The sequence below is a fragment of the Syngnathoides biaculeatus genome, chromosome 15 (assembly GCF_019802595.1).
Source record: "Syngnathoides biaculeatus isolate LvHL_M chromosome 15, ASM1980259v1, whole genome shotgun sequence".
Taxonomy (NCBI): Eukaryota; Metazoa; Chordata; class Actinopteri; order Syngnathiformes; family Syngnathidae; genus Syngnathoides; species Syngnathoides biaculeatus.
The window spans coordinates 19,688,865-19,713,753 of NC_084654.1; the positions used below are offsets into that span (position 1 = coordinate 19,688,865).

General features: G+C 43.0%; 1 protein-coding gene across 4 annotated transcripts in view; it reads left to right on the top strand.

Annotated features, from left to right (window-relative positions):
- The window catches only part of dph6 (diphthamine biosynthesis 6), a 217,914-nt gene that overhangs the window by 161,216 nt on the left and 31,809 nt on the right, over nucleotides 1-24,889 (top strand). For all 4 annotated transcript variants that reach the window (XM_061843082.1, XM_061843081.1, XM_061843080.1 and 1 more), the window contains 7 exons: nucleotides 8,800-8,861; nucleotides 9,436-9,530; nucleotides 9,657-9,750; nucleotides 13,569-13,728; nucleotides 14,033-14,170; nucleotides 18,054-18,183; nucleotides 18,257-18,431. In XM_061843082.1, coding sequence (XP_061699066.1) covers nucleotides 8,800-8,861; nucleotides 9,436-9,530; nucleotides 9,657-9,750; nucleotides 13,569-13,728; nucleotides 14,033-14,170; nucleotides 18,054-18,183; nucleotides 18,257-18,431 — 854 coding nt within the window. The remainder of the gene's footprint in view (nucleotides 1-8,799; nucleotides 8,862-9,435; nucleotides 9,531-9,656; nucleotides 9,751-13,568; nucleotides 13,729-14,032; nucleotides 14,171-18,053; nucleotides 18,184-18,256; nucleotides 18,432-24,889) is intronic.

Sequence of the window (24,889 nt, forward strand, 5' to 3'; positions counted from 1 at the left end):
TCATCAGAATTGCACGTTCCCCAAGCGCATCTGAGGACAATTTTCTTCGTAACATTAGCTTTTCCAAGCCCATGCTACTGACAACCAGCATTGCTTGTGGGACAACATGGCGTCATGGGTGTGTCAAGACAATGCAGCTATCTGATTGGCTATTATTGTAATATTGATTGACAGGTCGGAAAGGTCCTTTTTCATCGCACAGGGTGAAATTGCTACGTCACCTTAATTAATTTAAGATGACTCATGGCGGACACCCAAGTACGTTACTGAAGGTCTGTTTATGCCACGCTCATATAATCAGCAAAACTGAAATGGAGAAAAACAATTCAACACTATACACCTCCACATTTGAATACTCCACAGTTCTCGGTCTTTGCACGTTTTTAGCCATTATTTTCAAACAATTATAACATTTCGAAACAAATCTGACGTCACTTTCAATGTGTTAAAGTCTCAAAAAAAAACCACAATGAACACACCTTTACATTAGTCACTCACTACTGTATGTGACCTTGCTCTCTGTAACATAAACACAACTTCACCCAAAACTAAATCCTCTGTATTTTTGGGGAAATTAGAAAGAAACCTCACCTCAGATGTTTTTTTTTTTTTGAGCGTGGGGCTTGGCCTCCCCCCTATATCTGTGTTTGCGTGTGAGTGTGTGCCCGTGTTTTGGCTACAGGTAAAAAAAAAAAGTGGAGCGATCTTATCGGCCCTCCCCTGACTCCTTATTTGTCCTGCGGCACTGGTAATTAGAAAGGAGACGAGAGAATGGGGGTCTTTAGGCAGTCCTTTTCTAATTGCAGTTTTTGACGGGAGCAGATCGGAGCAGCGAGGTTTTAAGGGAGATTGTGTGACAGCACACCGGCATACCTGGTGGCTTCTGTGTGTGTTTGTGATTTTTGGGAACCGAACTGGACAGTGATTTGAAGGGATTTACCTTCCGAAGGGAAAAAAAAATGTGGAGGTCAAAGTTTAAGTCCTCCTATGAAATGACAGCTCAAACAGCTTATGATATTCTGTCAAAATAATAAGACAAAATGCATCCCTGCGCTTTCCTGCCAAGTCAATAAAGATTATTATTCCTTACGTTTTGCTGCTTAGGAGATAGGTGTAAATTAAAACTGAATGGATAAAGAAATTTTTTTTTTTTCTTCTTAAGATGAGGATATAGCTTGATGACAAATCCCCGTTGTGAAAAGACAGCTGTCCAAATGCGGGATAATCCCATAAGTGAATTCCCCGCAAGTTTGAAATCTCTGCTGATGGCAGTTTAATACCATGTAACAGGAGGAAAGTAGAAGAAAATGTTTTCTTTTCTCTTTACTTACGTGGACAAAGTACTCCTCCATTCAAGCCCTACAGGTCACTAAATTAACTTCGATTCTGACCAAAAAATACTGAAATTTAACTAATGGAACTCGGGTATCACCAGGATTTAAAAAAAAAAAAAAAAAAAAAACTGGTTTGAACAGAAAGGATCAAACTGGCTAAAAAAAAGGCACTCTGGAGGAGCTTTAAAAAAATGTTATTTAATTTGTCATTTGTAGTTGAAAACATTCTGTAATAAAGACTTATACGTATAACATGTACATACAGTATATCTGATTTTTTTTTCCCCCAAAACTATAAATTATTTTGTATCATTCTGCGTCAGATAATTTTACTCATTCATCCATCCATTTTCTTCCGCTTATCCAAGGTCATGTTGCAGGGAGGGGCAGAGAAGCCTCGACTTCCCTCTCACTTCTCGCTTCATCCAGCTCATACAGTGAGACCACAAGGCATTGCTCTGGCACCGGGGAGACTTAGTCTCTCCAGCGGGTCCTGGTTAGTCCTCAGGTTCTTCTCCCAGTGGGAGATGCCCGTAAAACCTCACCAGGGAGGTGTCTTAGAGGCATCTTAACCAGATGCCCGAGCCACCTCATCTGGCGTCTCTCGATGTATAGGAGAAGCGGCTCGAGTCTTGAGCCCCTCCTGGACGCTCGGCGGACCCCCCATGGGTGCAAACCAGGGCACCAGGCGCTTGCCTTCCAGGCCTGGCTCTAGAGGAGCCCCCAATGACACTCGTCTGGACAGGGGAAAACACGATTCCATCAATTTACTCATCATAGGGGGTCTTGTAGCCGTGCTTTGTCAGGTCCGTCACCCAGGACCTGTTTGCCTTGGGTGACCCTGCCAGGAGCATAAAGCCTCTGGCGATTTATCTCCTAGGATCATGGCTCAACAGGGTGAACTATTTCATCCAGACCTGTATATTTGGGAAAAACATTAATTTTGTCCTGTTAAAACGGTTCATTCTGTGTTACCTGTTCACCAAAAGAGTCTGTCTCCAATAAATAGGAAAGCATTTTTAAACTTGGCTTTTATTTATTTTGGAAAGGAGCTATTCATTTAAGGTGTCACTATCCGAGGTATATAGATGAAAGCAAATTACATTTTTTGGTGCCTCTAAGTGACACAAAAACTAAACTCGTGCTTAGTAGCTCTGGAGCGCACTAAGGTAATTGACTATTCTGAAAGAGATGATCAAATATTCATGGAATTAGTTAATCGATTGAGCCATGCCGGTGAGTGGGGGGGGGGGGGTCCACAGGTCCCTCAATTAATTGGACCTCTTTTCCAGAGATAAATGGCACGTGCAAAATCAAAGGCCCCCCTCCCACCTTTTTTATTAGCCTGTGATCTTTTATCCTTCGTGTGAAAATACTGAGTAGCCTTTGCGGTACACCGAACACACTTTCATATAACACTTCAGTACAATTAATGTTCAAAGACTAAGAAGTAGTTCTAATGGTTCTGACGGTCTGGTAGTTGTGTACAGTATATTTCACCATAGACCTTAGCTTAGGGTTGCGGTAGTTGTGCAGCTCAAAAGGGACATCTCATATCTACCCATTGATATCTATGGCTGGCATTAGCACTGTTGGCTCTCGTTCATTGGGGTGCCCTTGGTCTCTTATCGCCGGAACATTCGAAACTGATTTTGGTGCGATTGTTTTTTGGGATCCAGTCTTGATGGGGGTGAGACAAGGAAGTGTACCAGTGAGGTAAGTTTGGGTAAACTTGGAAACTTTTCCAACATATTCAAGCTTACTTAAAAAAAATTGTTATTAAGAATCAGTTAAGTTGTTTGGATTCATTAGTTGATTATGACTTGAAGAATCCATCTCTCCATTTTCTGAGTCACTTATCCTACTCGATCTGATCCCAGTTGCCATTGGGCAGGAGGTGAAGTGATTGCCAGCCAATCGCAGGGCACATGTAGACAGACAACAGTCGCACTCAAAATCACACCTAAGGGCAATTTAGAGTCTCCAATGAATGCATGTTTATGGGATGTGGGAGGAAACCGGAGTGCCCAGAGAAAACCGGGATTTGAATCCCTCAGGCCTGTGAGGCCAACGCCATCGTGCCGCCCCTTGAAGCAGTGAAGGCAAAATGCGATCGGGAAAACCAGCCTCTCCTAGTTCCTTGCCAGATGACATCAGAGATAGGTAATTGGGCTGCGTCCTCATGATGGTCTAACTCCACAAACAGAATTAATCTGGTCAACACGAGAGTTACTACAACAATAGTCCACAACTTTGGGGAGAGATTATCTCGTTCATATTTTTTTAAAATGTATTTTACCCATAGTCGATCAAAAAAATTTAATCTTAATGCATTTACACATCCTTACTATCAACACCTCACAAAATTTTGTCAAGCTTCAAGTGATGAAACTTCTTCATCAGCATTCATTTAGTCCAGTTCATTGTTTCTCCCTTTTTTTATTTGGACTGACGAGATTTCGTCCCGACACAATTTCCGCTTTCTATTATTCCATTCAGGCACCGAATTACAGATAAAGAGCCTGACAAATTTTCCATATAACCTTAATCTTATCATCGTTTGTCTCGCCTCCTCTTTCTTCCCCACCACTTTGGGTTTTCCCCTTCGCAAAAAAGATGAGGCGATAGCGAACAGCTATTGTTTTGAGTGTTGTTTTAAAAGTGCTCACTTACAAGGGAAGGGGAGACGCTTATTCCATCCATTTAGTGGGCTTAAGTGCCACACGTCACAAATCTAATTTTCTCCGTGAAGGCGGGGATTAAAGACGAGCTGTCACCAGATTTCTAACCCCGCGGATATCTGCGATAGTGCTCTCTCGCAGCTCGGCTCAGCTAAGACGCTATCTACCATCTCCAGGCTTTTAATTTGAAACACGAAGGGAACTCACAAGCGTTTTGAGCTAACTACCTAACTTCAGACATGTAAACCTCTTCAAGGGAAGCAGAGGCCAACAAAACTAGAAATAAACCCTAATGAATGATTAAAGAAATTCATATATAAGACTTCTTCTAATTGAGGTATTCTGACCTGCATTCTTTGCTAGTAATCGGTGCTTGCAAAAGATGTTTTTTTTCAGATTAATTTAGCACAGCCTAATATGAAACTGACAACAGAAAATGTATTTAAAATACAAATTGTGAAACATATTTTTGTTCTTTTGTTTGTTAACAAAGTGACGCAAAATTAACTTGTGAAACCAAGTATTTTAATCATAAAGGTTACTTAAAACCTACACAATTGATTTCCGTGCAGTGTTGTACTTGAATGACTTCCACAACTAATTTTACACAGTACTGATCGGATAAACGCTGTGTAGAACTGTCTCAGCAGCTCTTGTGACAGGCCGTACTTCCTCAAAAGCCTCAAGAAGTACCTTTGCTGGGCTTTTTTGAGGATGGAGTTAATGTTTGTCCCCCACTTCAGGTCCTTTGAAACCATAATTCCCAAGAACTTGAAGGTCTCGATGGTTGACACAAGACAGTTGGACAACGTCAGGAGGATGCCTCCTGAAGTCCACAATCATCTCCACAGTCTTGAGAGTGTTCAACGCCAGGTTGTGTTGACCACACCAAAGCTCCAGTCTCGCCACTTCCTGTCGATACGCAGACTCGCCGCCATCTTTGATGAGGCTGATGTGTCATCTGCGAACTTCAGGAATTTGGCGGTCGGATGCCAAGAGGTGCAGTCGTTCGTGTAGAGCGAGAAGAGCAGAGGGAAGAGGACACAACCTTGGGGTGCCCCGGTGCTGATAGTGCACATGGATGTTCAGGAGTTTGACAGTCAGATGCCAAGAGGTGCAGTTGTTCGTGTAGAGCGAGAAGAGCAGAAGGGAAAGGACACAGCCTTGGGGTGCCCCGGTGCTGATAGTGTGGATGGATGAGGTGGTGTCCCCCAGCCTCACCTGCTGTGTCCTTCCCGTCAGGAAGTTGTAGATCCACCGGGAGATGGCAGGAGAGACGCTGAACTGGAGAAGTTTGGAGAAGAGTTCATGGATGATGGTGTTGAACGCAGAGCTGAACTCCACGAACAGGATCCTCGCATAGGTACCCTCGGCGTCAAGATCTTCAAGGATGAAGTGCAGACCCATGTTGACGGCATCATCCGCAGAACTATCCTAATCCCCAGATATCGATAAGTGAGAGAAAACACTCCAGCAGACCCTGGCAGTTGTCTTGTAAAAGCATATTTTCTCAATATCTCTTCCACTGTGTCAGTTATCAGGCAATTCGGGAGACTTGCTTGAATATTGTGCTACCCTAGTATTGTGAGTTACTTCTGACCCTACACCGACTCTTTAGTTTTAAAGTTCACAGATTTTTTTTTTCATTTTTTTTAGCTTTAATGGAATAAGGTTATAATGGAAAGTCCTCTCCAATCCGAAGTATCTGCGGCCACAGAAATTTGGCTCATTCATTTTTTTGTAGCTTCAATGCAGCATAATTTGGTAATTTGGTTTCGGTCAACCTGTAAAACCAGTTTAGGGTGAGACCGCAACGCCAGTATAATTTTTAAAATAAAGATGTGTTAAATGGCTGACATCTCTCAATCTGTCCTTGTCTTTAAGTGGAAAGTTAGAGTGTCAATATATTCTTTTCAGCTGAAATGTGTTGACATTAATGCTATTTTTGCTTCGTTTTTGCCCCTTGTGAACTCCCTCTCAAGTCCCTCGGCCTTTGAAAAAGTCTCCTCGCAGATCGTTAATCATTTAAGAGCAGAAAAGTTAATGAAACTATCAAAAAAAGAGAAGAAAGCGGCATCCCCTCTGCAATTTGGAGCCAATTATGAAGATTTTGTTAAAAGACATGACTAATTATAGAGGATATTTAAAAGGGATTGAATTTTAATGCATGCCTCCTTATTACCTTTGCGGCGGGGTTAAGATGAGAGGATGTTGAGATTAGAAATTCTCACTCTAATTAAGAGCCCGGATCCCCCGGGATGAGAATATGGGTCTGCTCATTCTACTTTCGCACTCCCTCCTTTATAACCCCCCACTTGTGTTGGAGCATCGTGAGTTACAACTGGGACTAAGATGAACCCCAAATCCAGCCTTCACATCTCCCACCCATGGATCCTCACGGGTGGGCTCGCTCCAACTGACACTTTAACCTTTGAGCTTGTCAGGCCACGAGGGAAAAGATATTCTCACGTTACCATTAACTTTTCTCCTTTAATTAGACAGGCCGAAGTGGCGGAGAATCCGCGCCACATAATGCCCACCCTCCTGTCATCTCGGCGATCATTAGGGGTGCAGCACACCTCTCGGGAGGCGTCACTCACTTGTTAAAGATCGCATCAATCAATTAAATCATGTTTTCTTGTAGGAGTGGGAGATAATATTGCTTTAATGATGTAATGAATTGTTGTCTTTAGAGCTGAATAACTGACTCCATTTATGACTATAGTGAGATATGATAAAATTAGGAGACGTGTGTGTGGTTACACGATTGACTTCTGGCTGAACTTTGAAATTAGAGATCAAAACGGTTTCGATCGAATCTGTTAGTAACTAGTTTACACAGTGGCTTAAGTCAAGTAGCACAAAATTGCTGGCTTACTTACCGCTGTATTCAGAACAACAACTTGGAAATCGTGCAACTTTGCAATTAGGGCCATTATGGTCTCAACCTATTAGAGAGCGGGACCCCTTACCTCTGATTATCCAGATTTTCATGCGTGTGTGTATCGACATACGTTTGAAACACGTGTGCTGCAGTGAGCCACACCGAAGCTTTTTTCCTCGTGGAAGGCAGGGCTCACAAATACATACACACACCGACAGACGCCGTTGTTAGCATAGTCAAAGCTAATTTTTCGACGAGCCTGTAGCTGTACAATGGACCTTTCCGATGGCGACCTTGAGCTCCGCCCCTTTAGCCATGACCCGCATGCTTTTAAAATGGCGATTGAACAGAACATGCTTGAAGTCTATTTTCTATCCAGTATTCCAGATAATATTGGGGTATATTTTTTTGCCAAATGCGTCAGACAGTTCCGCAGAGAGGTCTCAACTATTTCACGCAAGGATATGTACACGGGAATTAAGATTTTGGACGGAGCAGGATGCAATGTCAGAGTTACGGCGAAACGTTGGCGATCGATGCAACAAAGTTTGACGCCTCACAAACTTCATGTTGAAATCCAACAGGTTCAATTTGTGGAATTTTACTTTTTACTTGGAAAGGTCACGAGTAATATCATTGTAGCCTTTATAAGTGAGTGGGTGTATTCATTTGACTTGGCTCGTAATGGAACCCAGTGATACAAATGGGCAAATAGACATTTCTCTTGCATGACATCGCGAATTTACGCATCCCGAACCCGACTCCTTGGCATAAAACATGGCACACTTCATTCAGTAGGTCAGCGATACGCTAACAAAATTAAAGTTGTTCTCCTGCAATGTATAAAGCACTGATAATAATTCAATCAAACTCAGAGAAGATACTTCTCCCTCACTTACCTTCGAACACACAACCTTGTGTTTGTTGATATTGTCCACATTTAGTTGTAGGTGCGGTCTTCCGCGAGCCTTATTCCATCGTAGACACTTCGTCAACTGTGTTTTGGGCTTTGGAAAATGAATCAACCAGGCCCCTTGTAACTTAGCCGGATATCTTACATGAGAATTGCATCTGAGGACCATTTTCTTCGTTACATTAACTTTTCCAAGCGCACGCTACTGGCAACCAGCATTGCTTGTGGGACAATATGGCGGCAGGGGCGTGTCAAGCCAGGCGTTAAGACAATGCGGCTATCTGATTGGCTATTATTGTACGAGTGATTGACAGGTTAGAAAGGTCCATTCCAGAGAGTTGAGTGGGATAAATTGAATTCGTCCCAACATTTTGGATCACGGTCATCCCACTGATATCGAGTCAGTATGTTGAATTTGTGTGATGTTGGATGAAAAAAAATCAACACAACAATGCTCAAAAGGGCAAAATCCATTGAGGACGCAACCATCCCACCCAATTGAGCACCCGTGATTTAGAGTAATGCTGCAGACTTTTGATTGGCAGTATGAATCATATTTTTGTTTAACCCTTCTATAACTTTAATCAAGCCACCCTCTCAATTGGGATGTCATAGGATGTTTATGAAGCTCAGGAGGGTGAAGTGTGCTTGCTTCTCCCACTCTTCCCCTCCCCAGGCCCGTGAGTCACTTCCCTGCACCGGGAGGGCGAAAGACAAATAAACAACATCTCTCTCCGGAGTTTATATTCTCAAAGGGAGGAAGTAGATGAGGCAGCGGCAGGTGGTACGGTGCGGGTATAAGATTGTGTGCATACGTTGCTTTTGAAAACTGTTAGCTTTCCCCGTAGAGATATGCATACACAACTCGCAAAGTCAAACAAACAGATGCCCTACGCAGGTTTTGCTGTGTGTTTGTCTCTGTCAACTTCAATCACTCAACTGTGATTCTTTCTCCGTGTTGTGTGTGTGCGTGCGTACACAAATTAGGCCTGGATCCTGACAAGCACCTGGGAAAGTCTCTGGCTGACATGGCGCCCTACCTCAAACAGGTCACAAAACCCTTTTGGATGCCTTCATCGGTTATTTCCTTCGGTACACTTGCACAACATAATGCACCATGTTCTTGTGAGATGTGTTAAAGGTTAAGCTTAAAATATAATATGTTCATCATAATTGTTAGTTGCTTTATTTGTTGTTTATTTATTTATTTTGTACTGATTATTCCTGATATAGGCTACTAAATTCTGACCAGATCAGTGTTGGATCGATTGTAGCAGCACTAGTGAATACATAAAATAAAATTAAAAAACTCACACATCATCATATTTACCGTGATAAGCCTCACTGAGTACATTTGTAGGTCTCATTCTTACTTTTTCCGCTCAAGTGCCCCCTTACGGGCGTTAGACAAAATGAACAAATTAACCACATCGCCGCATAAAAAAAAGCGTGTGGCTTGTAGGCTGGAAATTACAGTAATTCTAATTCTACTCTATTTACCATACTTGCACTTACAATTTATGCTTTAAAATTAGGTTTGCATTATTTGTGATCTTTAAACATGAGCTTTGTTTTTCTTTTTTTTCTTCTTTTTTCTTTGGGTGGGGGCGGGGTGTTGTGTAGCTCTCCCAGAAGTACGGTGTCCATATTTGTGGAGAAGGAGGAGAATATGAAACTTTAACTCTCGATTGCCCCCTCTTCAAAAAGAAGCTCGTCATGTGAGTATTGCCATTCCGAAATTCCAAACCCTAACCTTGATTTCAGACTCTTAACTCAACTTTACAACCATTGTTTGAAACCCTAATCCTCACTTCAAACCTTAACTGCTTTGCTTTGTGTCGCAGCGATGCCTCTGAGACAGTGATCCACTCCGCAGATGCGTTCGCTCCGGTCGGCTACCTGCGATTCAGCGCCATGCACGCGGAAATGAAAGCCACCGTGAGTCTAACCAAAGTGTTTTGGTAGATGAGATCGATGGTCTTTGACTCGATTGACTCAACGGGTAAAAAAACACGACAAAAAAAAACCCTCCAAAAACTTTGTTCGTCTTTGGCGTCGATCGCTTCCAAAGCACTCGCAGGGCCAAACGAATAGAAGAACAAAAGCCTTTGGTGTGTGTGATAACTTTGCTCAGGAGGAGAGGAGGAGCTGGGAACCGGAGGCTGGAGTTCAGATCAGCCTCCAGAGGGGCCACTCTTTCACATCCACGTTCTCTCTACCCTCTCTCTCTCTCTCTCTTTCTCTCTTCCTCCTCCAGCCCCACATGGCCTACTTTGACGTCTGCAATATTCACTGCTGCCCGAAACTAGGCCCGGCTTAATAAACATGTCCACTCACATTAGGCCGCTTTGCATTCAGGTACTAGGCTAAGTGGGCGCGGGCGGGGTTTGCAGGGATGCAGCAAGAATTGTTTTGCTTTTTTTTTTGCGGGTTATCAGAAGGAGCTCAAAGACTTGCGCTGCAGGGCTGCAACATTTATTTATTTTTTAACTTTTAAAAGAGCATTCAATTGAACGATCCCTGTATTAGTATCAGGGAACCGTGACAAATACAATAATTTAATTAGGTTAGGTTTGACTGTTTGTTTTTCCCCTTCAACGTGGAATTGCAGTACAAGACATGCTAATAGAAAAGAAGGTTTTTATGATGTGGTGACAACAAATCTGCCGGTGGCCCATTTGCTAGATTTATATCCTGCGTTTACATGACAAAACCAATACCACGAAAAGCCAGTAGAGATACAGTTTGTTGCAATTTACCTGACTGTTGTCTCATTTGAAATTAATTGTTTGTTTTGATTATTTGGCATTTATTCACAGATTAATGATCAAAACAAAAATACACTTTTCAAAACATTTGTGATTAGAAGCCGAAAGGAAAAGAATAAAGAAGAGATGGAGCTTCTTGGCAGATGCACATTCTGGATGAAGCAAGCAAAAAAATGGAGGCAAACCCTTGTCAAATCTGGTGGTCCGTGTTTTCTACCGTCGACTCACAAACATTCTCCTCATACATGCTCTAGACGACGTAGTAAGAAAGTCAACCGCCCTGCGAAGATAAACAATCATGCTGCAATTTACAAGTTGAAGATGAAGAAAAAAATGTCATCAAGAAAAAGTAGAAATGGTTGACTACATTAAATGTTGATGAAGGCTTTCATTAATTACTCTAAAAGTGTTGAGATGATTCATTTCTTATTTAATAATCCTCAAGAAGGCTATTTCGGACTTTATCTAGTTCAGGAATTAGGCGAATATTCTGAAATGCAAACGTTTTGGGTGAAGATATGAATATTCAAAATCTTTGACTCATAATATCTCATAATTGTTTTGAAAGTAGGACAACATGGTATAAGTCACTTTTTGTCAAAATTGAACTTAATGTTGATTGGGGGCGGTACATTGGATGAGCTGGTAAAGCGTTGGCTTCACAGTGCTGAGGTCCCGGATTCGATCCCAGACCCGCCTGTGTGGAGTTTGCATGTTCTCCCCGTGCCGGTTTCCCATCCAAAAGCATGCAATATTATTTGGACACTCTAAATTGCCCCTAGGTGTGATTGTAAGTACGGCTGTTTGTCTCCATGTGCCCTGCGATTGGCTAGCAACCAGTTCAAGGTGTACCCGGTTTCCTGGCCGTTGACAGCTGGGGTAGGCTCCAGCACTCTCACATCCCTCGTGAGGATAAGCAGCAAAGAAAATGGATGGATTAATGTTGATATTGATGTGCGCATGACAATCAAAGTGGGATTGGCGTCTTACGTATCAATGAACAACGCAGCTGGCTAGCTGTGAAAACTATCCATCCATCCATTTTCTTTGCCGCTGATCCTCACAACGGTTGCGGGCAGTGCTGGAGCCTATCCCAGCTGTCAACGGGCAGGAGGCGGGGTACACCCTGAACTGGTTGCCAGCCAATCGCAGCTGTGAAAACTAACGTGAATGAATTCCAGGATACGTTCAGCATCAACATTTCAAACTTAGGTTGCAGTAATGTGGTTCAACTAGGTGCCAAGCAACATTGGGTTGTATCTTTGCCCAATTCTAGCTGAGAAAACTCATGAGCCTCTCTCCTTTCAGAGTAGCGGTTGGATCGCGGCTCTCGGCACTCTGTGACGAATAAAAATAAACCACACAGCAGAATGAGAGCACTCAACTTAGGTTCTATCAGGGCGGGCTTTTGACCCAGGGGATTTTGATTCGCCGGTGTGGCTAAAGCTAAATTTAAGGTGGAGGTGGGACTGCATCAGGGTTCCGCGCTGAGCCCCTTCCTGTTTGCGGTAGTAATAGATAGGCTAACAGACGAGGTTAGACTGGACTCCCCCTGGACCGTGATGTTCGCAGATGATATTGTGTTCTGCAGTGAAAGCAAGGAACAGTTAGAAAGATGGAGGTACGCACTGGAAAGGAAAGGATTGAAGATATATAGATATATATAATATTTTTGCATGATATAGTCATCCATTCATCTATTTGCGATGCATATCTTTATTAGAGTACATGTGTACATAAAGTACGAAGTATCACTTCTTTTCACGAAATACTGATTTTCAACTTGCCTTCTAGCATCTTAGGGTGTTACAGGAGATAAAACATGCAAAGAGGATTCACAGAAAAAAAAATGCAAATTGAGAATTAGTGAATAGCGAAATAGGACTAAACGGGGTTTCACTGTCGGAGGGTGCGTACATTATATTTATATGCATTTACATGCATTTAGGGTTCACATTAGCCTCTGGCGTCATGTCTCTGGGATAAGTTAAAGGATTTGAACGTCTCACGCTAATGTACAGAATTGGACTTGGTGCATGATCGCATGAAGAAATCGTTCCTTTTTTTTTTCTTGTCTCCTGTGCGTCTTCGTGTTGTGTTTGTTGTCTGTGGGGGGGTTGGGTTGTTATGGACAGAAAACATACCCCCGTCGCACACCACCCGCGACCCCGCAGCCTCGCACCCGAGAGCTATATATCCCCCCCCCCCACACACACCACCCCTAGGATGCTGGGGGAAGAGCAGGAAGATCCAGGGATAGTCGAGGCAGCGGTGCGGGTGAGGGGTTGGGTTGGGGGGTGGTGGTGGGGGGGGGTAGCCGACCAGGGGAGAACCTGCCCCGGTTCAGCCTTCTGAAGCTTTTCTCGTCAGGGTGACAGATCGGCGGTGACACCAGCACTAGAGGAGACGGCACCGGGCTCAGGGGGTGGGGACGGACCGCCGTCATTTGCCCTCCGTTAATGCTAGTCAAGCTATTTTTCATGCTGGCAAGGAGAGGAGAGGGGCTGAAGTATAATTAATTTGATTATCTTATGGCCTAATGCAGTTGACAGCAGATGAAGTGGGGTGGCAATGGGTGGGGGTCGGTGGGGGGGGGGGGTGAATGAGTTTCAGGCACGGCGACGGATGAAATATGAAATATGTATTTCAATGCAGCGGCGGCGGCAGGGTTTGGCAGGTAATATGTAGGCCTCGGGGGAATGATAATGTTTTTGTTATTTAAAGGATTACGCGAAAAGATAAAGACGAAAACAGATCACGCCCGCGCGCTCGTCACGTTTGACTGACAGCCGGCGTGATTGAATCTACGATATCCAGACACACAAGTATGTCAGGGCCTTGTTTCCATATTCATTCACCTTCAAGTGAACGTGTGCCCGGGCGCTCAAAAGACTTGACACACATTGAAAAGGTTGAATAATTATGCAACGTTTTGTCTGCTTTGGCCTCATGCATCCCCACCGTACACACTCTCGCCCCTAATGGCAGGATGCGGCGGCGCGCGATGTGGCCCGCGCTCGTTGTCCTTGCCAGCGCGCCATTGACAAGATGACGGAGGAGGCGAAATATGCTGATGGAGCCGGAGACGACCACCGTCACCGGCGACAATTTACATCAGACGCTGACCTTAGTTGTCAGCCGGGCCACGGTGAGATTTGCTTATTGTGCCGGCGTGTTTGTGTCTACGGTGCACACGCATGGAAGTGGAAAGGCGGAGGATGATGTCACACGACGTCCGGGTGTGTGTTCCCCCGCCGGATCTGTGTCACATGCATCGCGATGCTTTTGTGTTTGAGTTTGTCTTTGGCAGTCGGCGCGTCTATGCATGAATTACCTCCTGCATGGGCACATCAGATCTAGGGGTTGTAAAAAGACATAGAGTGGCCGATGAGTTGTGAGGGAAAAGGGGTCAATTCCTAACCTACTAACCCTCTCCTCTTCCATGTTTAAAGTGCTCCCCACAGATGTGCCTCCATCCTGCTCTTCCAGAACTTCACAAGGATATCAGTGGATTTCTGGCATCCACGGGCTGCAGAGCCAAGACACCGGGATCCGCGCACAGACTGCGGCAGCTTTCGCATGCTTGCAAAGTAAGCAAAGGATCCAAAACAAGGGTTGCCGCCCATATTCTCCATTTGGATTCATGTCATCCTCTTTATGTGGCAACTTTCTCTTTCAACAAACAATCGCTTTTAAGGTTTTTTTTACTATAAAGAAAAGCCAGTACTACAATCTACTGTGTCTTGTTCAACACATGATAATTTTAGCTCACCCTGTTCCTGTGCCCAAGATTTGGAGATTACAGTATTATACTCCACAGTCCCTACTTCGCTGTGGCAGCCAGTTTTCTTGCTGCTTTCTTTGTCTGCTTACAGTGAAGAAAATAAGTATTTCAAGATGCTGCTATATTGCAAGTTCTCCCACTTAGAAATCATGGAGGGGTCTGAAAATTTCATCGTCGGTGCATGTCCACTGTGAGAGAGAAAATCTAAAAAGAAAACTCCAGAAATCACAATGTATGATTTTTTTTTTTTATGATTTATTTGTGTGATAAGTATTTGAACACCTGAGAAAACCAGTGTTAATAATTGTTACAGTAGCCTTTGTTTGCACTTACCAAGACCCAGCCACGACCCATCTTCAGTGCTCTGACTGAGGTAAAGAGGTTGTTCCCCAAAATCTCACAATACTTGGCTGCGGTCATCCTCTCCTTAATGCAGTGCATTCGTCCTGTCCCATGTGCAGAAAAACACCCCCAAAGCATGATGCTACCACCCCCATGATTCACAGTAGGGATGGTGTTCTTGGGATGGAACTCACCATTCGTCTTCCTCCATACACGGTTACTGTAACTATGACCAAAATGTTCCATTTCTGACCACAAAACTCTCTCCCATGACAGTCCTCTGTATCATCCAAATGGTCATTGGCAAACTTAAGACGGGCCTTGACATGTGCTGGTTTAAGCAGGGGAACCTTCCGTGCCATGCATAATTTCAAACCATGACGTCTTAGTGTATTACCAACAGTCTTGGAAACGGTGGTCCCAGCTCTTTTCAGGTCATTGACCAAGTCCTGTCACGTAGTCCTGGGCTGATTCGTCACCTTTCTAAGGATCATTGAGACCCCAGGAGGCGATATCTTGCGTGGGGATCCACTCCGATTGAGATTGACCATCATGTTGAGCTTCTTCCATTTTCTCACGATTGGACCTTTTTTCACCAAGCTGCTTGGAAATTTCTCCGTAGGCCTTTCCAGCCATGTGGAGTTGAACAATTTTGTCTCTGGTGTCTTTGCACAGCTCTTTGGTCTTGGACATGTTACAATTTTGAGTCTTATTGATTGTATGGGATGGACAGGTGTCTTTATGCAGCAAACAACCTCACACGGGTGCATCTGACTCAGGATCATACATGGAGTGGAGGTCGACTTTTAAAGGCGGACTAACAGAATTCTAGCTGATAGACAGGTGTTCAAATACTTATTTGCAGCTGTATCACACAAATAAATCATTAAAAAAAACATACATTGTGATTTCTGGATTTTTCTTTTTAGATTCTCTCACTCACAGTGGACATGCACCTACGATGAAGATTTCAGACCCCTCCATGATTTCTAAGTAGGAGAGCTTGCAATATAGCAGGGTGTTCAAATACTTATTTTCTTCATTGTACCTGTTTGGGAGTTGAATATATTCGGACACGCACCTGAGATGTCTGTATTGTCAATATGTTGTGGTACTTTTTAAAAATTACATTTTTGGAATACACTTCCCGGAGAAGCACGCAGGGGGATCTGAACCTCTCTCTCCTCTCGGCCCTTTGGTCTTCTCCTTTTTCCCGGCTTTATTAGCATGCGTGCGGCGCGCCGACAAAGCTCGACTGAGGTCTTGTCCCGTGTTTAAAGCACTCGACAACCCAGCAGGAGACCCAAGGCCTCGTGTCAGACGCTCCGTCGGCTGCTCGGGCGGAATAGCAAACAGCGACCTCGCCACCAAACAAGGACAAGCTCTTCAAATCTACCCGAACGCCAGACGCTACTTGAACGCAGGCGTCCAGACAGTGTGGTCACGTTGCGCCGGGTTATCATTGTTGCCCTACAGATGTTTTAAAGTGAGCGCTTTTTAGAGTCTATCTGTAGTTCCACCACTCTCTCTCTCTCTCTCTCTTTCTCTTTCTTCCCGCTTTTTTTTTTTTTTTTTGATGGAGAAAGAGGAGCAAAAGATGAAAAGCATATTTAATGTTTATCGCGGTGCTGGGCTGAACTGCCTGCGCAGCGTCGAGACAATATTAAACAAGTTAATATTTAATGAACGGCCTCTTTGTATGAGGATGAAGTAGCGCGAGACGGTGGTGTTGGCAAAGGCAAAACAAACTTGAAGCTCTTTCAAATCATTGCAAGGGGAGTGTTGGCTTTGAGCAATATTTTTTTTTTTTTTGCCTGTGTTTGCACTCGGCACGCACGCATGCTGCTTACGCTTACAAGGAGGGACAAACACCATTAGCGCTTTGCCGCGGCTTCAGTCGTGTTAAAAATACATCAACAAAACGATCTTCAGCAGAAAGTCCAATGCGTTGCAATTCTACAGGTTGTCCTTATTGTTAAGCACTGCCTCGAGGACCCCCACAGCCCCCCCCCCCCAAAAAAAAGATGAAGTTGAAGCCTGCATATTTCGCCAGTAGAGCACATTGTTGGCGCTAATCTTTAAGCTGAATTGCTTAAACTGACCATGAACAAGTAGCTCTTTTGTTGCTGTCTGGTTGATAACATGTCCACATTTTTCTTTTTAAAAAATCAGCAGGATTGCTTTTGTCTTTATAAAAATGACAATGATATGGCATAATGACATAATTTAGACATCCTTTTTTATTGGATAATGACAGTAATCAAATGTATGTTTGTAATATTACTTTTAGTCACCTGTTTGAATAATATTTTTTTAAATTCTGATTTTGCTAGCATGTTTAAATATTGGGCAGTATGGTGGATCAGCTGGTAAAGCGTTGGCCTCACAGTTCTGAGGACCCGGGTTCAATCCCGGCCCTGCCTGTGTGCAGTTTGCATGTTCTCCCCGTGCCCACGTGGGTTTTCTCCGGGAACTCCGGTTTCCTCCCACATCCCAAAAACATGCAACATTAATTGAGCATTCTAAATTGCCCCAATGTGATTGTGAGTGTGGTTGTTTGTCTCCATCTGCCCTGCGATTGGCTGGCAACCAGTTCAGGGTGTGCCCTGCCTCCTGCCCTTTGACAGCTGGGATAGGCTCCAGCACTCCCCGCGACCCACGTGAGGATAAGCAGCAAGGAAAATGTTTGGATGGATGTTTAAATATTACCACTGTCCAGTAAAAAGCATGTGCAGTGTCTCCACCCCGAAAATGAATGTATCCCCACAAAAAGACGTGTCTTTTGTTTTTGTTTTCATTACATAGTTAAAAAGCAATAAACAAGCAAAACCTTTTTCTTAACCATTTCCAAAAATAAATAAATCAGGAAAAAAAAATGTAAAATATTTTGGATGACATTTAAACTCCACACAGTGGGGTCTGGGATTCGAACCCCCATGGTCAGAACTGTAAGAAAGACATAAGACCATTGTAAGCTAACATATTTATAGTTTATTTTGCTGCCACTGTCCAAAAATAAAATATAAATGTAACTGTATGTATATGTTTTGTTAACCCTCCCCCCCTCAAAAAAAAGATTTATCTAAAACACAACACTGAATTTCATTTTCTTAATGTTTGAAAAACAATAGCTGGATGCCTTTTTTGAGCAATGGCGATAACCCCAGTATGTAAAATAACATTTTTTTTTTCCAATTCTAATTAAAAAACCTTTGTGTTTTTAACTCAGAAAAAATGAAAATATTTGAGGAGACATTTTGTTTCATTCACAATTTTCGGTTTTAAAGCATGTCACTCTCTCGCGCATCTGCAATGGTGCGTTAACATGCTGCTTGTGGTGTATCCAGGTGAGCTGGACAACAGAGGCTGGAACATGAAGGACATTGTCCTTGTTCACCTGTATGTCAGCAGCATGGAGGACTTTGGTCCACTCAACACGGTCTATCAGAACCACTTCACCACGAGCCCTCCTGCCAGGTACAAACGCGTCTCCGAACCTCATCCTATTCGGAGCGGTTGTTGTATAACAGATTTTTTTTTTGCCCTCCAGGGTGTGTGTCCAGGCCTCGCTGCCCACCGGCCAGCTTCTGCAGATGGACTGTCTCCTGCACAAGCGGACCGAGCCGGCCGCAGAGGACCGCTTTCATCGGAGAGAAGCGCTGCACGTGCAGAGTCTTTCTCACTGGGCCCCGGCCAACATCGGGCCCTACAGCCAAGCCCTCAGGGTAAGAAGGCTACACTTTGAGAAAATGTGGTTTGGATAATGCCTGGTGGTGGTTGAAAAGGCTTTTGGATAAATACATTTTGAGAATATTATGATGGAGAAATATAAAAAGAAATGAGGCAGAGCTAATAAGTCGGCCGGAACATAAACATGGACTGCTAATCATCGTTAAAGACCACAAAACTAAAATGGCCTTGAATGCATCACAACTTGTTTCCAGCACGCGGTAAGTCTCCACACTGCCACCCGTTCGTGGGCAGCGTCCCATTTTTGGGACATCACGATTTTCACGCATTACACCCTTCAGTATATCAAAATATTTCAGTGTTTTAATCTGAAGCCATAATTTGGTATCGGGAGAGGATAACTCATCGGTCAAAGTTAGCACGGAGTTATTTCCCTTCCCTTCCTGACCCAACATGGTTGCCTCAAATACACATGTACACAGTATGCTATATGTTATTATATAACTTAACCATAAATGGAAAAAGTAGTGTTATTTCCGTGATTGTGGGCTGTTAGGAGACTTTTATCTCAAGTTCAAAAGAGCTCAGCAGTCAATTCTTTGATGTCTGGGTGTGAGATATTTTTCCCTAATATCGGATGATGCAATGACTGTATAATTACAGTTATTGTTACTGTCCAGTGAAAAGCGTGCATCTTCACGGTTTGTCGTTTTCTATTTTATCTGAAAACGTTTTTAATAGAATTTATTTAAAATGGGGAAAAAACGAGTTTATTGAAATGTTTTCTACGATACATCTGAAAATAATATAATACATGTGGTTCGATAGTTAGTGGTGTTATAAAGCAGTTCTACCTTTAGTATTTTATAGTTTTTTGCCATCTATTTGTATGCCACGTATCTACGTATTTGTGGAGTAATTTCTTCTCCTTCATTGTTTTTAAAATCAATGTGTGCATGGTGGTACTCGGTTTGCCAGAAAACAGACCGCTTTTAAATGTGACACGGATTGCTAATATATCCATTTGCTCTTCCTGTGATTTTCCCACAACTTAATCCTTGTTCTTAAGTGATACATCACAGACAGAAGTTATAGTTGTCGCATTTGCGTTACGCTCTGCAACGAGCATAGCGTCAAATTGTCGGACAAATAGAGGGATTCGGAGGATCTCAGCGGACGTTCCCATGATTCGCAGTTACACGATGCTTTTTATGTATTTGCCTCCGTTGCCGTTTATGCGCGCTGCAGCGTATGATTGTGGTTTTGTAGGATTCTTTATTTTGTCCCTCGCCGTCGGAAGTGCGTTTCCATTTATGTCATTCGGAGCCCAGAAAGAATGTCATATCCCAGCGCCGGAACTGGGGGAAGTGCGGAGCTGTGGTTGAGTTCTCGCCTTTGCGGGTTTTTTTTTTTTTTTTGGCGGGGGGTGTTTTTTTGTTTACCCTGTATGTATTATCCAGGATTACACTTGTCAAGGTACTGTCAACAAGGATAGTGTCCATCTCCTGCACGGTGTCCTTGATGCTGCTGCCAAATCTGTGCATGAGTTAGAGCACGTGTGGATTAACTCTTGTCTTAGATGCTTTGACAGCATATATGGCCGTGACTCAACACGGCTCGCGGACTCGAGCGCGCTTCGGATTCTTGAGATTTGAAGCCTGGAGAATTGTGGCAGTGTTGGATTTACGCGACATGTTATTTTAACTGTGCCATCACTTTGTTTTTTTACTGTTGTTTTTTTAAAAGTATGGAAATCCGTTCTGCATTCATGGGTGCCCACATTTTCCCAAATATCTTCGGGAACATGGCGTCATAATACTCTTTCTTGTCAAACAGCATAAACGTATAGATTGGTATATGACAGCGATCAATCACCAAATCAAAGTCCGATGTTCATAAAATGTCGGCAGGTAGCCAGTCATTAGCCGGTGCCATAAATTAACCCACCAGTCTAAATCTTCACTCATTGTGGTCTTTCTCGTCAACCTCACAAACAGATGGACTCAGATATAGAATACCATTTGGAAATTAGTAAAATAATGATGATCTCTTATCATTTCACTCACGTGTTCTTCACTGGGAAATCTGGGCCTGTTTAGTCGAATGCAAACTTGAACCCCTACCATCTAATGGAAGAACATTCCGTTGTTCTGCTTGTCACTCGCGTGGATAGAATAAGAAAGTTACATAATTTTTAAATTGTGTATTGAAGTTGAAAAAAAAAAAGATCTTACCAATTTATCGAATTTGGAATTTGGACCTTTCCGATGGCGACCTTAAGCTCCGCCCCCTTGCCCACGTCCCACAAGCTTTCAAAATGGCGATTGAACAGAACATGTTTGAAGTCGATTCTCTATCGCGTATTCCAGATAATATTGGGGTATGTTTTTTGCCAAATGCGTCAGACTTGTCCAAGAGAATTCTGCAGAGAGGTCTCAACTATTTCACGCAAGGATATGTACACAGAATTAAGATTTTGGACGAAGCAGGACGCAATGTCACAGTTACAGCAAAATGTTGGCGATCGATGCAAACTTCATATTGAAATCCACCAGGATAAAATAGTGGAATCGTACTGCACATGTAAAGCAGGGTGAGTACTTTTTGCTTGGAAAGATCACTATTAATCTCGTTGTAATTTTTATAAGTGAGTGGGTGTATTCATTTGACTTGTCTCGTAATGGAACCCAGTACTCTGTCTTAAAATACGGATGTGATACAAATAGGGAAATAGACAATTCCCTTGCATGACATGGCGCATTTACGTATCACTAACCCGACTCTTCGGCATGAAACATAACACACTTCATTCAGCAGGTCAGTGGTACGCTAACAAAGTGAAAGTTGTTCTCCTGCAATGTATAAAGCACTGATAATAATTCAATCAAACTCAGAGAAGATACTTCTCCCTCATTTACCTTCAAACATACAGCCTCGTGTTTGTTGATATTGTTCACATTTTGCTGTACGTGCACTCTTCCGCGAGCCTTAATCCATCGTAGACACTTCGTCAACTGTGTTTTAGGCTTTGGAAAATGAATCAAGGATATCTTTAATCAGAATTGCACGTTCCCCAAACGCATCTGAGGACCATTTTCTTCGTAACATTAATTTTTCCAAGCACACGCTACTGACAACCAGCATTGCTTGTGGGACAATACGGCCAGAGGGAGCGTGTCAACCCAGGGGTTAAGACAATGCAGGTATCTGATTGGCTGTTATCGTACGAGTGATTGACAGGTCGGATAGGTCCATTTCCTGTTGTCCACCCAATCATACTAATGTGCCACAGCACAGTGGTCGGGAATCACTGGTGTAAACTTAGCAAGTCCACACTGGAAATGGGCTTATGTCCCTGGAAAACTGTGACTCCTTTACTCCCCCACCCCAGTGCTAACGATCATTCCCGTTCCAAGCCATCGGAGAAAGCAATGCGAGGCGTCTGCTTGTTCGACAGCTTCTTCTCACCACAATGACTTAATTTGATAAAAATATGTATGAACTGCTGAATTATTATTATTGCTATTATTTTACATATTGATACAATTAGCCCCTTGCTGGGAGACTGTCACCAGCGCCTCCATCTTGGAGACACTCGTCCTCAGTGGCTGTTGCTGTGCCGACGTGGCCCCAGCTGACAGCAATAGGACTTATAACAACAAACTTAAAACTATATGAACAATCAGAAGTCAATTAAATCAATAGCAGCCTTTTTAAGGAGGTCAGTACAAAGTTTTATCGTAATTATGTACAATTTACATGTGAGGGATTATAATCAGTCTAATACATTTAGTAAATAAAAATGTAATTAAATGAAGACTATGTAATTATGATTAGTTTGGGAAATATGTGCCTTGAACGGTCCAGGAAAATATTGTAATTGCAGTTCTAAATATTGCTTTTGGGTTTTGATATGCAATTTAAAATGTTATTGTACTAATGTAGGCTTATAATTAATGTGTGTGTGTGTGTGTGTGTGTGTATATATATATATATATAAAATTAGATATAATACAATGTGTATGTATATATATATATATATATATATATATACATTATATCATATATATAATACAGTATATATATAAAATATATTATATATACATATGAAATAATATAATAATATTATATTTATTATAATAGTATATATATATTATTTAGGCATAAAGCTATGTGGTCATTTGTTTTATTCAGTGAAGAATTAACAAGCACACCTTTTATTCTCCAATTTTACCAAAGTACTTTTATACCTGTAAAATAATGGTATGCTGTTGCTGGTTAATGAATAAGGATATCCTGCATAGTCTGTTTACTCCCTCTAAAGTCAACAAGCCAACTGTTTTTCCTCAAAGCCAGGAAATCGGAAGATTTAAAGCCTCCACTATATAAAACCCCATAAAGAAATTTCTCAGTCATCACATTAGCTCGTATCTCGCAGCCAAGCCTCTCATTATTGCTTGTAAAGAGCTCAGCAGGTGTGTCGAGGAGCCACGCAAACTCATCATCTGTTTGCCCCGTAACATTCTTTCAAGAAGAAAACCCTTAATGCACCAGTATCATTTTAGAGCGGGCGCTTTTAAATCCCGTGGTTGAACCGGGATACCAAAGAACATCCACGGCCGTGTTTCTTCCGTGCAGTTTCCGGTCCTTTACAGCATTCCAACCCCCGTCGCTTTCGTCGTGCTTTCCCGATACTATTTACTCTTGGCTCCCAAAAAGCCTCGCAGACATTTGTCGTAAACATGTCATGCTTGAAATAATTGCAATGAGAACTGCTCCACAAGTAAGAAAAAAAATGTAACTTTTAACTCAGTGCCAAATTTTAAATTCACTGACCCGGCAGATATTTATTTTGCCCACCTCTGCTCTCTAAGCATGCACCCCCGGTGTTATTGTACACACATGACGGTGAACTTTGAGGAATTATCCTCATTCATGGTTGTCTCTCACAGCCTGCAAACATGTTGATTATCTTGACACATGATGGACGCCGGACCTTCCAAGTCGTCATCCAGTTGCCCGCCGTCTCACGTGGAATGTCAACTCCTGACACATTTATCTTGAATTTTGATTCAAAGAATTACTTAACCTTTATGATGTTAAATCGAGGCTACGGTGGTAAAAAAAAAAATGCGCGCCATCCCTTTCGGGCCTTCACTTGCTTGATTTGCATTCTTAATTTCTCAGCTTCTTTGCATCAAGCCATCTTGCCATGAATTGGTTTTGCTGTTTTATCGGCGATCCAATGGCAAACTGTGGCCGCCAATTGTGCCTGACGTCATTTGCATAATCCAATTGACCGGCGAACCAAAGACGGTGACATCGAAACGCTATTTAAGCCAAAAGTGGAGGAATAAAAGTTTCGTATGACAAATTCCGCCTAATTAGCGTGATTGAACAATTGGGCTACTTCATTAGCCAGCATTTTTCTACAGAAATCTATCCATCCATCCATCCATCCATTTTCACATCCATCCCTTAGAGTTGCGGGTGAGCTGGAGGCTGTCCCGGCCGACTTTGGGGTCCACCCTGGAATGGTCGCGACGAGGTCATGTGGAGGCATTCACGCTCACATTAACCGCAACGATGGATAATCTAGTCTTCGGTTAACGCAAGATGCATGATTTGGAAGGTAGCAGGCAAAAAAAAAAAAGCTGAGAGTTGAACCATAAACCATTAACTTTGAGGTAGTTATGCTAATCTCTGGGCACGCCATGCTAGCTAGCCCTCAACAGAAATCCAATCGTTCTAAAACCTGACAACAAAATAGCTTCTGTGAGGTTGAATGGACAGGTACCATCTCCTCTTACCCGTTTAAGTAAAATTGTTCACCCTTGGGGTACCCATCCATTATCCAAAGCGCTTATCCTCACGAGGGTCACCTGAGAGCTGGAGCCTATGCTAGCTAACTACGGGGAAAAGGCGGCCTACACCCAACACTGGTTGCCAGTCAGTCGAATGGCAGATACTGTATCAACCCCATCACTGAGCGGGAATCGATCCCACGCTGCCTGCACCAAAGTCAGGCGTGTGTACACCACCATCAGTGAATCCCCTTTGGGACATTAGCGAGGAAATCATGCTCAATGATCACATTGTGAGGGCTGGATCAAACCAAAAGTTAGCCTAACCTGCACATCCACCAGCCTCTACTGTAGCGTCTATTCTATGCGTTTTATAGTGCAGAAAATACTGTACGGTATCTTAAAAAATGGCACAAGGTCTAAATGGCGTTCAAAAAGATTCATTAGGACCTTTAACTACATTTCGACGGATGTCGGCGACTTGACGCGTCTTCCGCCTTTTTCGCCGTCATCCGTTAAAAAGCAGCTTTTATCTCACCTCTCCTGCTTGCCGTACTTTACGGATTTATATTTGTGTTTTGTGAAAATGGGCGGAGTTGGCGAAATTACTGAGTCGGTGAAGAAATGGGCTCCGGAACGCTCCGGAAATGTGCGGATGCTAATGCACACTTGTTTCCTGTTGGGAATAC